The following is a 12,629-nucleotide window of genomic DNA, read 5'->3' as shown; positions in this document are numbered from 1 at the left end:
AAATATCACTTCCTCTATGAGGAAGCCATGTGCAAATTGCTAATTTGCACCATTTTTTATATCAATATAAACAAATTTATCTAAAGTAAATCCTATCATTACACAGAAAAAAAGAATATTCTTAATTTGATAATATCTTTAGTTTTAACGAGGAAATCTTGAAATAAGATTATATTGTGTTAAAAAAAGAAAACTTGCTTTGAATGAAGAAATTTCATATAGTTTAACGAAGAAAAATATATTCTTATTATTCAAGAATAATTTTCTTGAATGAAAATAGAGAAAGTGTTGGATAGAGAATAACGTATTTGCTAAATAAAAAATTATAATTTTCTTAAAGTAAGATTAAGTAATTTCTATTTAAAAATTCGTTATTCTTAAAGAGAGGCAAAGAATTGTTGGATCAAAAATAACATTTTCAAATCAAAGATTGTGCGCATAACGCACATGTTGATACATGTCGGTACACGTCTGTACCCATAGCAGAAATAAGACGCGAAGCTTTTTCGTTCATTATAGTGTGTCGTGTTAGGCTGGATTTTCACGAGCCGCTGAAACCGACCGTTCGAGCGACAAAACGGATCACGTGACGACGTTTGTATCGTTTGTATGGTACAAACGTCGTCACGTGATCCGTTTTGTCGCTCGAACGGTCGGTTTCAGCGGCTCGTGAAAATCCAGCTTTATACTAGTATTCGATATACGCGGGAACGCGGGAATTTGTGGCGCGAGACAATACCCGCGCGTTCCGTGTCGCAACATCGCGACCGTCACTTGTCTGTACGGGTCGACGACGGACGACGGAAAACACATCAGTCACAGTCAATTCGCGACTCGCGACCTTGGTTGTTTTGCCGAGCAAGCTTGTGATTGTGAGATTTTGTCAATTCGTCAGTGCAATGGAGAATCTAAACTTAATTGCTACTTTCAAAGGTAATAAGTGTTTATACCATGTGATATACAGGCGTACAACGCGTTGTAACGGTTCGTTTCCTGAGACAAGAGGCGTCATGAATATACTTCTATATTCCCCCTTATCTCAAGAAACGATTTATCCGCCAGTGTACATATATTTTCGCGTGTATTATTTGACACTCGGCTGAAAATTTACAACTAACCTTAACTCGATACTTTAATCTTCTTAATACAACTTTTTTTATTGTTGAAGGAAGATGTTTTTCTTATTAAGCTAATTATATTGTATTCTTCATGTGACAATTATATTATTGAAATAAGATTGTAATATTGTTGAAATTTAATATTATCAAATTCTTAGAAGAAGATTACATATTCTTGCGTATATACGAAACAATGATCGCGTTGATTTAAGTATATAAGTTTTGGTTTAACACTTCTTTTTTTTCTGTGTAGAATACATAGTTTTCTTTCTAATAATAATATAAATACATTCTTTAGAATCTCTTTTAATTTCAATCTCATAATTACATTTTGCTTTTTTTTATTAATCGATCGATTTTCTTGAAACCGGTGCCAAAATTTTTTCTTTGGCAAAACTGGTGCGCGCTCAGTGCACATTAAAGCCGTTGTACACAAATCAACGTAATGTGTATGTTTAATATATACGGGTTAAGTCATATTAAGGCGAAAGCCTTAATATTCTTTATTGTACTGTTTGGTAAAATATGTATTGGCTATTTTATCAATTGAACTATTTGCATTATACTTTAAATATTAAATATTAAATCAGTGTACAACGGCTTTAATGTGCACTAAGTGCGCACTAGTTCTGCCAATGAAAAACGCTATTAATTTTTCTTACACATTTAACGGTGACAAATTACTTAATCTTTTTTACATAATTCGTTGCAGATATAGAAGAGATACTTCGAAAAATAGAGTACAAAAGAAATCAGTATTGGGAGAAACGGCGAGACGCCGATCTACAAAGATTGATCGTCCGGGCGGGTGGCGGAGCGGCGGCGTCGGTAGCAGCCAAAAAATTTATGTATTACTGGAAGAAAGGAGACATCATGCCTTCCAATTGGCGCGAAACAATCGAGTCGTACCGGCCTGGAGATTTTAACACCCATTTAGGCGTAACCAGCTGGCAACCAGAGCCGTACGACGAATATTTCAATGACTGGCGTTACACGCCAGAATTCGTCGTCAAATCAACACCCAGACAGGCAGTGAAAAAAAGGGCCAGCGAAAGAAAAATGTGGCTGGCTGCCGAGGAAGAGCTGGAACGCCGACGCCGAAGGCGAAAACAAGGTGTGCGTGTGTCTATGTGAGCGCGTGCGTGCACGAGTGCGTGCGTGTTAATAATTTTATTTTAATACAGGAGTACAATGTGCAAATTGTATAGGCCAACCAATACAACCCTTTGGAGACGAAACAATAATGGTGAGCCAGTCTGCAATGCGTGCGGCCTTTATTTCAAATTGCATAACGTAAGTGTTGAAATTACATAATAATATTACATTTTTTTATTCGTATATATTAATCGTATTTCATTTGAACAGAAATTAAAAAAAAATATTTAACAAAAAGTAGCATTCCCTTTTTCTATCGGTGGTGTTTGCGAGTGATGTTCTAAGAACTGCTATAATGCCTTCTATTCTCGTGCGATATGAAAACACCAAAAAAACAGCGAAGAAATTTTTTTAATTAACATTAATCTTACTGCGAACTGGTCAGCACGTTGTTATCAGTCTTTTTACGATTGCTAACCGCGATAACGACGACTTGATTGTTTTATGCAACACGTGCATGGAAAGTGCCCCATTACGCACGCTACGCGTGCGTGATAGACCACTTTCCGGGCACTTGCAACATAAAATAGGGTGTGTAAGCCGTGTGTAAAAATGAAAATTCCCGGGTGTGGTTACCGCACTCGCCTTCGGCTTGTGCGTAAACTCCGCACCCGGGATTTTTCATCTTACCTCACTTGTTACACAAATTACTATTTACGCACGTGAGACGACCCCGTCTCGACGTTGAAGAGGAGCGCAGATTATCGCGCGAATCTGTGCAAACGATCGTAACAACAAATTTAATTAAAACAGAAATCGATGCGCGAATGTACCGAGGTTTTCGATCGAAACGATGCTCGTTCTGTCTACCTCTCTCCCCCCTCTCTCTCTCTCGCTTTTATTAGTCATAATATAAAAGTTCAAAATACAAACGATTTCATGCTTTAGCTAGTCAAAGATTATTAAAAGAAAATAATTTTTCGAAATCTCTTATACAGAAATATAATTAGATTTATGCGAATAGGTGAATAAGCCTTTAAGTATGAAAAAGGAAGAAATACAGACGCGGAAGAGAAAACCGAAGAATCATTCGAGCATCACAAATCTACCCGGTCCTAGCGGTATCCACAAGACCGATATCAAGTCCAGTCTACTTGGTGAGTCTTCGGTGAGCAAGTCATTATACAGTTTATTTTTACTAACACCTCCCATCAATTTACATTTTAACAACTATACGTGATATACATCTTCAGCTTTGAATTATTGTTCGTCAAAAATTTTTTCAATTGACGACAATACCCTAAATAGTTTCATTTTCACGAACATTAGTTGGGCATTCAACTAATTAGATTAGGTGTACCTACAGGTAGGAGCCAGTAAAATACTTTCAAGAATATATATTTGCATGCAAAATTATTATGATATGATATGATAAACTACTGTAATATCTTATTACTTAAGCAGTTATAAACACTAGGAATATACCATTAAGATGAATCATTATATTATTAGGATCATTATTAAAAAAAATATTATTTAAAATGTACAGTTTGGAGCTAAAAATTATTTTTAACCGTCGCTATCATAGACGTGTAAATAATAACTAACCGATTTCTCCGCGTACAAATATCATTCTTCATGGAACGGTCAGCCAATAATTCCCGTCCCCGTCCATCGGCAATCGCGATGGCCGACTAAATACACGTTCGCGTGTACATGTGACAGTATATGAAGAAGGGTCGGGGAAACTCTGACAAGAGCATACAAGAACCGATAGCGCCTCGGATTGGTCAGAGCTCGGGATGTACTCTGATAGCGGCTAACACATACCTTTCATCGATGGGGGATCAACCCGAAGAACACGCACGCGACGCGTTAAGATATCCGGGAGGGGGGCGTGAAACGTTACCTTCGGTTCGTCGATGTTTTCCTCACACATAAGATCATAATAAAATTAAAAAATGATCAGCGAGTGATCGGCATCACCAGGTTGCATGTAATCTTCCAGAAAGCTATACTTCTGATCGATTAAAAAATATATTAGCACGTTCGCTCCCAATTGAGATATACTTTTTTATTTACAATAATTAAACTGTTATATGGTATTTCGAATTAACGTGATCGAGCATTATCGCTTATTGTTAGTCGAAGTCCTTCAGATTTGCAAAACCGGATATATAAAACTGGTGAATAATAATTCGCGAAATTTTACTTGAGTTACACATGCGCTTATCTTTCCCTAAAATCACGCTACGCGGCCTTGGGGCACTTCCTAAGTAAATGACAAAATAAAGATTAAAACCGATTAATGATTGTATGAGCATCTCGAATATTCATCGTGATAAGAAGCTGATAGCTAAACCTTTCCGATTTAAGTGTCAAATATACATAATTAACAAAAAAATAAGTGAAAAGACATAAACAAATTCATTATTGGAAGAAATCTATTATTAACAAATTTAAACGTATCATAGAATAACATCACGAATAGTGCGTTACCTTGAAAAACAATTTATATCCATGCATATATTGCTTGTCAAAAGAAGTTATGAATAATGCAAGAGCATGATCAGCGCGTCAAGTGTGGTAGTCGAGTAAATTAATCATGATCGATATTGTTTTTTGTTGACATTGCAGTGGACTCGTTGCAGTTGAACATGTACGCAACCGGGGGTGCATGGGGGTAATGGAGGGGTTGAAAAATATTGTCTTCCTGTAAGTACACCAACTGGGACACAATTAGGGCATGCACACTCGCCTCTTGCATTACCTACCGCCGCCGTTTTGAATCGCTAAACCACTCTTACATAAGTTACGAATCACTTCATTTGCAACGCAGAAAATTTGTGCATATTCCATTTTATGACAGACTATCGTTAATTTCATTAATAAACTGACTATTAAAAAAATTAAAATCAAATCAAAGAAACTTCGAACGGAAAAAGCAAATAAACTGCAAAATAACTGCACAAACAATAAAGAAATAACGTGAAAAGTGGTATTCATTATAAACAGACTCTAATAAATCAAAAAATGATTGAACTGCTGTACGGTTAGAGCCCTTCGCGCTTGCAGGAAAAGTTTCTTCAAAATTCTTTTGCGATAATTGCTTATGCCTGCTGAGGAAATAGTAGAGCCACTGTTGCCCTGCTCTTTCCTTTTCCTTGTTGAACATATGTGGAATGTTGTTCTCTTCAGCAAATTCAAATGCGAGTTTTCATATATCTATTGAAGTGAGGCCAAATAAACTTTTTTTAAAAAATGGCACCGTTAATGAGAATGCGGACAACTTAATTAGTGAATATAGTAACAAATGAAGTTGCGCAGTATTTAAAAATTAAGAAGTTATTAATAATAGATGAATTTTGGAAGATTTGTGTAAAAACTTGTAACATTTAACTAAAATGGTTGCAAATTAGAAATTTGCACTTGGCTTCCTCATAGAGGAAGTGACGTCTTAAGATGCTAATACAGCCCTCTGATTGGCTGATGACGCCTTAAGACTATACTTAACACGATCTTGAATATAAGACCCGACTATGAATACCGGCCTTAAAGAATTATATAAAATAGAAATAGAGAAGACTGAATAATATAACAAAATTAAAAATAGACCGATATCTTAAAATTTACAGAAGTTAAAGCTATTACAGACATTTTTCTAAAAATTAGGGACCTTTGATCGCGTATAAAGCTGAGTCTAATCAACCAAATCTTAAAGAATTATATATGAAATAGGGGTAGAAAAGACTGAAAAATATAATAAAATTAGAAATAAATCGATATCTCCAAATTTGCGGAAATTAAAGCATAAACAAACATTTCTAAAAAAAATCAAAATTTTATTAAAAAAGAACCCCTTGATTATTAGCAATTTTTATTAATTCTATTATATTCTTCAGTTTTTTCTACCCCTATTTCATATATAATTCGTTAAGATTTGGTTAATTAGTTCTGGACTTATAGAAATTTTAATAAATTTGGCACATACACACACATACACACACACATACACACATACATACATACAGACATTTTTTAAAATTGCAATTTTTCGGCGTTTTAGAACATTCTGAACACATTCACAAAAACAAAAAAAAATTTCTTTTTAACGAAAACAAAGCTTTCTCTATGAGGAAGCAAAATTGCAATTTTTCGACGTTTTAGAACATTCTGAACACATTCAGAAAAAAAAAATTTATTTTTTTTTAACGAAAACAAAGTTTCCTCTATGAGGAAGCAAAAATTTGATGCTTATATAAATATCAAAGATTAGGTATTATTAACACTTTGACGATTAATCAGACCAAAACTAATAGTCGAATCGTCACAATAATAAATTATTGCCAGTTAGGCCACCGCTTACATCCAATCCAATCCAATCCAATCCAATCCAATCCAATCCAATCCAATCCAATCCAATCCAATCCAATCCAATCCAATCCAATCCAATCCAATCCAATCCAATCCAATCCAATCCAATCCAATCCAATCCAATCCAATCCAATCCAATTCAATTTAATTTAATACACACACACACACACACGCGCGCACACGCGTATATGAGTATGAGCAAAGAAAACCCATCCCGGCTCATGGAATTATTGTTGCGGGAAAATTAAAAATCGAAGAGCTTGGCCCAAGAAGTAGTTTTATTCGCTGAACATAATCTAGAAAACATGAAAAAATGATTCATGAATTATGAAGCAATGTTGCAGATTGCGAATGATATATGTGGATCTTATTCTTTGGGTAAAACATCAACTAAATTTTTGGTGTAATATATTAACACACACATATAAAATTTTGTTTTTTTAATTATAAATTTTTTTTATTTATTAAATTTTTTTGTTATTACGCTTAAAATTCTAGATGAACAAAATATATGCGTGCTTCCACGCATCATATCAACTAAAAATTTAAATACTGATTATCCAAATTTAATATTGGTATCAAACAATTCTATTAGCGGCGATGAAACTTATCAAACACAAATTTTAGCAAAGCACATTGCAAATACTCAATCAAAATATTATTTAATTCTAGCAGGAAATTATAACCACTTATGGTTATATAAGAGTTTCAATATGTTTCTGTATAATAAAATTATTTATCGAGCGCCATTCATTGATGGAGAAATAAAGAATTTTTTAATAAAAAAAGTAAAACGTAATTTAATAAAAAAGGTAAAATATTAACTTATTTGATCACACACACACACACACACACACACACACACACACACACACACACACACACACACACACACACACACACACACACACACACACACACACACACACACGCACACACGCACACACGCACACACGCACACACGCACACACGCACACACGCACACACGCACGCGCACGCGCACGCGCACGCACACACACACACACACACACACACACACACACACAGTTAAATGTCCGCAAATTTGAAAAATAAATTTGAAACGGAAGACAGAGCCACATATGAGTATAAGCAAAGGAGACCCATCCCGGCTTATGGGATAATTATTATTGCGGGCAAACTAAAGATCGATGTGCTTGGCCCAAGGATTAGTTTATTCGCTCAACATGATCAACAACTAATAAAACAATCATTCAAGAAATATGAAACACTATTGCACATTGCAAATGACATAATTGGAAATTATTCTTTGGGTAAAACATCAACTAAATTTTTTGCGTAACACACATTTAAAAATTTTTTTTTTTCTTATTATAAATTTTCTTTTTTATTTATTATATTTTTTTATTATTATGCTTAAAATTGTAGATGAAGAAAATATATGTGTGATTCCAAACATATCAACTGAATTTTTAAATATGGATTATCCAAATATTATATTAACCCCTTCGTTGGCAGAGAGAATTCGACAAAAAGTGCCCAAAATGGCAGGACAATTTTTTATCCTAAAAATTTGTACCCTGGGGTTTTTGAGGGCCCCTGATTACGAATCTGAACTTAAAATTCGAAAATTCAAAATGGCAAATTTCATCCCAATCAAGTAATTTTTTGCATTTTTATCCGCCATTTTGGATCCGCCATTTTGAATTTGCAAATTTTGAATTCAGATTCGTAATCAGCGACCCCAAAAACCCCCGTGTAAGACTTGGATGCCAAATCAAAGCAAGTTATAGGAAAAAAAGGTTGACGCACTTTTGCGTCAATGCCACACAGGGCACGGAAAAATTTGACGCACTTTTGCGTCAATGCCAACGAAGGGGTTAATAACAAAAAATTTTATTGGCGCCGATGAGAGTCACCAAACTAAAATATTAGCGAAGCACATAGCTAATACTAGATCCAAGTACTATATATTACCACCAGAAACATATAAGGATTTATGGTTGTACAAAAGTTTTTATATGTTTTTATATAACAAAATAATAAATCGGGCGCCATTTATTAGTAAAACAATAAAAAAATTTTTAATCACAGAAGTAGAACATAAATATAAATTGAGAAGAAAAGTAAAATATTAACTTATACGATTACGCACACACGTACACACAAACACACACACACACACTGTGTTATTTATGAAATTGTATTACAGTTTCAAAAGTATCAGGATAAATTAGAAAGGTTGGTCCCAGTAAATTTAGGCAATATTTGCCCAAATAAATACGAAAAATACGTTCCGTATGAACTGGGGACCCTGTATTTAAAAGAATTGGAAGAAAGAGTAGGAGGACCGAAAGTATTCCAATTGTTTTTAAAAACATATATTTTTGTAAATAAAAACAAAAGTATACAAACTAAAGATTGGAAAGAAGATGTGGCAACGTACTTCGGGAAAGAAAATGAGATAACAATTTTATTAACAATTTTTGTTTGCATAAAAAATAATGATTTTTGTGTTGGTTTCAGGAGTCTCGTCATACAGACAAAATTTTTGCGAGTAAATTAATAGAAGTTCCGGAATTGGTAGTAATCAAAGTAGAAAAAACATGTGACGAGTTCATATTAGAAATAATACGGAATGAAAATGTCGAAGAAATATCTGAAAGTTTGAAAAAAATAAAATCTTATTCAGATATCTGGAGAATAGAATTCTTGAATCGTTTATATTTTTTACCTCATGTAACCGAAATTAAAATTATCAATTTTTGTTTGCATAAAAAATAATTATTTTTGTGTTGGTTTTAGGAGTCTTGTCATACAGACTTAATTTTCAATGGTAAATTAACTAAAGTTTCAAAATATTTAGCAACCAAATTAGAACAAACATGCGATGAGTTTATAGAATTAATAATGTGGAATGAAAATAGGAGGACCGTATTCGAATCAGTATTCGAATTATTTCTGAAAACACATTTTTTTAATTATAAAAACAAGAGTATACACACTAAAGATATACATATTTGTATATACATTTGTATATGTATAATAAATAATCAATACTTTACATAAATTTCAGGTATTAGATGTGCAGCTCATACTCTGCAATTAGCAGTTGATGATGCCTTAAAAAGAACAAAAACTGCATCACAGTTAATTTCAAAAGCCAGAAATTTAGCAAAAAAGCTTAGAACACAAACATTTATATATTTAATAAAAAAACAAAATTTTAAAAAACCTACAATTGATTGTCCAACTCGATAATGTTCTACAATAGATATGCTTGAAAATTTATTATTACTAAAAGATTATTGTAAAGAGCTATCTGTAACAAAATTTCAAAATTTTGTTTCATTAAAAGATACTGAATGGTCAAAAATTGAAGAAATATGTATGTACAGCATTGCGACCATCAAAAATTTGTACTAAAAAGCTTCAAACAGAACAATTGACTCTCAGTGAATTTTTTGGAGTTCGGTTTGAAACAAAAGTAGCAACAGAAGCAGTACATACTCTTTTTGCTACATTAATTTCAGAACAAATGATACACCGCAAACAAAAGTTACTAAATAATGATACATTATTATCCGCTGTTTTTATGGATCCTACATACAAGGTGTTATTAGACAAAACACAAATAGAAAAAGCTAAAACTCATTTAAAACTTCTTTGGGCCAAAATAATATCATTAAATCGTAATGACAATTCAATGAACGAATCAAACAAAAATTTCAATGAAAGTTCTTCAAACTCAAGTGAAACAGGTTCTACATATGATAAATTTGAAAATCTTTTAAAATTAGAAGAACGACAGCACAATTTCACAAATTCATATTCATCATCCAAAGAAAAGATTTGTGTCTTTTACATCGAGTAGAAACTGAACTTGAAAAATATAAGATTGAACAAAAAAGACTTAACAGAAAAATCAATGTATTACAATTTTCGGAGGAAAAGAAACAAAATCAATCTAAATTATATCAATTAGCAATGACTGTTCTATCCGTACATGCTACTCAAGTCAGCGTAGAACGACTATTCTCTGGATTAAAATTTATTTTATCGCCATTAAGAACAAACATCAACGAACACAGTAATTACGACAATATTTTGGGTCTTTTACCTCGTTTTGGTATACTGATAAAGATTGCGAAGATTTAAAAAAAACTTTATAAAAGCTTGGATTTGAAGTGAGGGCTTTCGATAATTTTACCCACAAATATGCACAAGCATAATTTCGTAACAAAATGCCTCTTTTTTGATCCATAAAGAACGGTTTCTTAAGCGGCGCTACATTCTGTTGTTTCTTCGATCTAAACGAAAATTTATTGCGTGATCTATTTCAAAAGCTATTGGCGCTAAGCTACGTTTCGCTCGAAAATATCTCGATATATCTTCGAGGTAAGTAAGACAAAACGTTTCTACTCCGTCTGATCTACTCTTATTCAACATTTTAATAAATTATACATTTGGGTGGTATACAAGCAAGAGTTCCAAAAAATTACAAATGAGAGACCACAAAGAGAACTTATTTATTTCGCCGATCAGATTCAGCGGCGACCTTTCTTGCGTCGTTTTTGGGCTTGCTGAAAATATCTCACAGAGCAGCAAATTTTAACAACCGATCGTTTTAAGAGCGATCTATGTAACAGGTTTCGCGTTCTGGAGTTAATAAAACTATAAATAGTTTTGTTCTTATTTGTATTGTCGATGTCAGAGCTTTACGACTTTCATCGGCGCAGTATTGAAATACAGTAATTATGAGTATCACAATTGAATTGTGACATTTTAAATTTACCAAAACTCCCAAGCTCCCCAAGCTTGACGACCAATTTCAAATTTAATGTCTCCTCCGAAAGATAGCCCAGTTTCACCGCACGAGCCCCACTCGTGCGGGGGGTGCAGTTTGGAATATAAAAATTCCTGTGATCAGATGGACTCAAACCCGGTTCCTCGGGTTTACGAGTCTGGCGCTTTACAACAAGACCACACTGCCACCCTTAATTTATATTTTGTTTTGAAACATATTTTTGCGACCAACAATATACTTAAGCAGTATAAAACTCCTAAGCTCCCCAAGCTTAACGACCAATTTCAAATTTAATTTCTCCTCCAAAAGATAGCCCAGTTTCTCCGCACAAGCCCCACTCGTGCGGAGGGTGCAGTTTGGAATATAAAAATTCCTGTGATCAGGTGGACTCGAACCCGGCTCCACGGGGTTACGAGTCTGGCGCTTTACCACAAGACCACATTGCTACCCTTTTTTTTTTAATAAAAATCTTTATTTAATATTCCGATCTATTCCCTATATGTGCAATACAAATCTTGTCTAAACCCATTGTGCGGCAGAACGGGCCATATAAATCTGAAAAAAAAAAAACGGATCTGTTCTGCATTACGATAATTAACATTTGTATCCTCTTGAATAATTCCATAAAAAATGAATTAATGTTTATTAACTGAAGTAGGGAAAAGCCTTCGCGCGTTCTGAAGGAAGGCGGACGGGCGGCAGATAGAATCGAGTCGCCGTCGCCAAACAAAGAACACAACATGTCACAACACGGAGCTGCTCTCCAAAGTTGCAATCAGAAGCTCGTCAATTATTGACCCAAAACTCCCAAGCTCCCCAAGCTTGACGACCAATTTCAAATTTAATGTCTCCCTCCGAAAGATAGCCCAGTTTCTCCGCACGAGTCCCACTCGTGCGGGGGATGCAGTTTGGAATATAACAATGAATATTTTAAATATGTTCCATACGAATTGGGAACGATATTTTTACAAGAATTGGAACAAAAAGTAGGAGAAGAAACTATGTTCGCGATCGAACAAAAACCAGCGTCGGCGAATCTACACCACGAATCTAAGAAAATCGCTATTTCGAAATAATTTCGGTTTTTCTGCCTTTCAGAGTAAAGTCGACCAAATTCGCAGAAATATCTGTATATTTCCTAGTATACATTTGAAGGGCAGAAAAACAGAGTTCCACGGTGGCCTATATTTACTCGCTCCTTTGTCTCGGGGACTCGGTGCGCGAGGCATACCCCGGGACAAAGCGAGCAAATAATA

At 34.3% G+C, this 12,629-nt stretch overlaps 1 protein-coding gene and 1 pseudogene across 1 annotated transcript; both read left to right on the top strand.

Moving 5' to 3' along the window:
* The first annotated feature begins 688 nt into the window (after positions 1 to 688).
* On the top strand, positions 689 to 5,446 carry LOC139816488 (uncharacterized). Its single transcript, XM_071784009.1, has 5 exons — positions 689 to 933; positions 1,831 to 2,232; positions 2,303 to 2,411; positions 3,238 to 3,381; positions 4,851 to 5,446. The coding sequence occupies exons 1-4, from the start codon at positions 900 to 902 to the stop codon at positions 3,239 to 3,241; spliced, it is 549 nt and encodes a 182-aa protein (XP_071640110.1). The 5' UTR covers positions 689 to 899; the 3' UTR covers positions 3,242 to 3,381; positions 4,851 to 5,446.
* Positions 5,447 to 9,964: 4,518 nt separating this feature from the next.
* LOC139816321 (uncharacterized) lies at positions 9,965 to 10,724 on the top strand (annotated as a pseudogene).
* The last annotated feature ends 1,905 nt before the right edge of the window (positions 10,725 to 12,629 follow it).

Source organism: Temnothorax longispinosus, chromosome 7 (assembly GCF_030848805.1).
Source record: "Temnothorax longispinosus isolate EJ_2023e chromosome 7, Tlon_JGU_v1, whole genome shotgun sequence".
Lineage (NCBI taxonomy): Eukaryota > Metazoa > Arthropoda > Insecta > Hymenoptera > Formicidae > Temnothorax > Temnothorax longispinosus.
The sequence above is the reverse complement of the archived record's forward strand: the minus strand, read 5'-3'. Positions and strand labels throughout refer to the sequence as shown.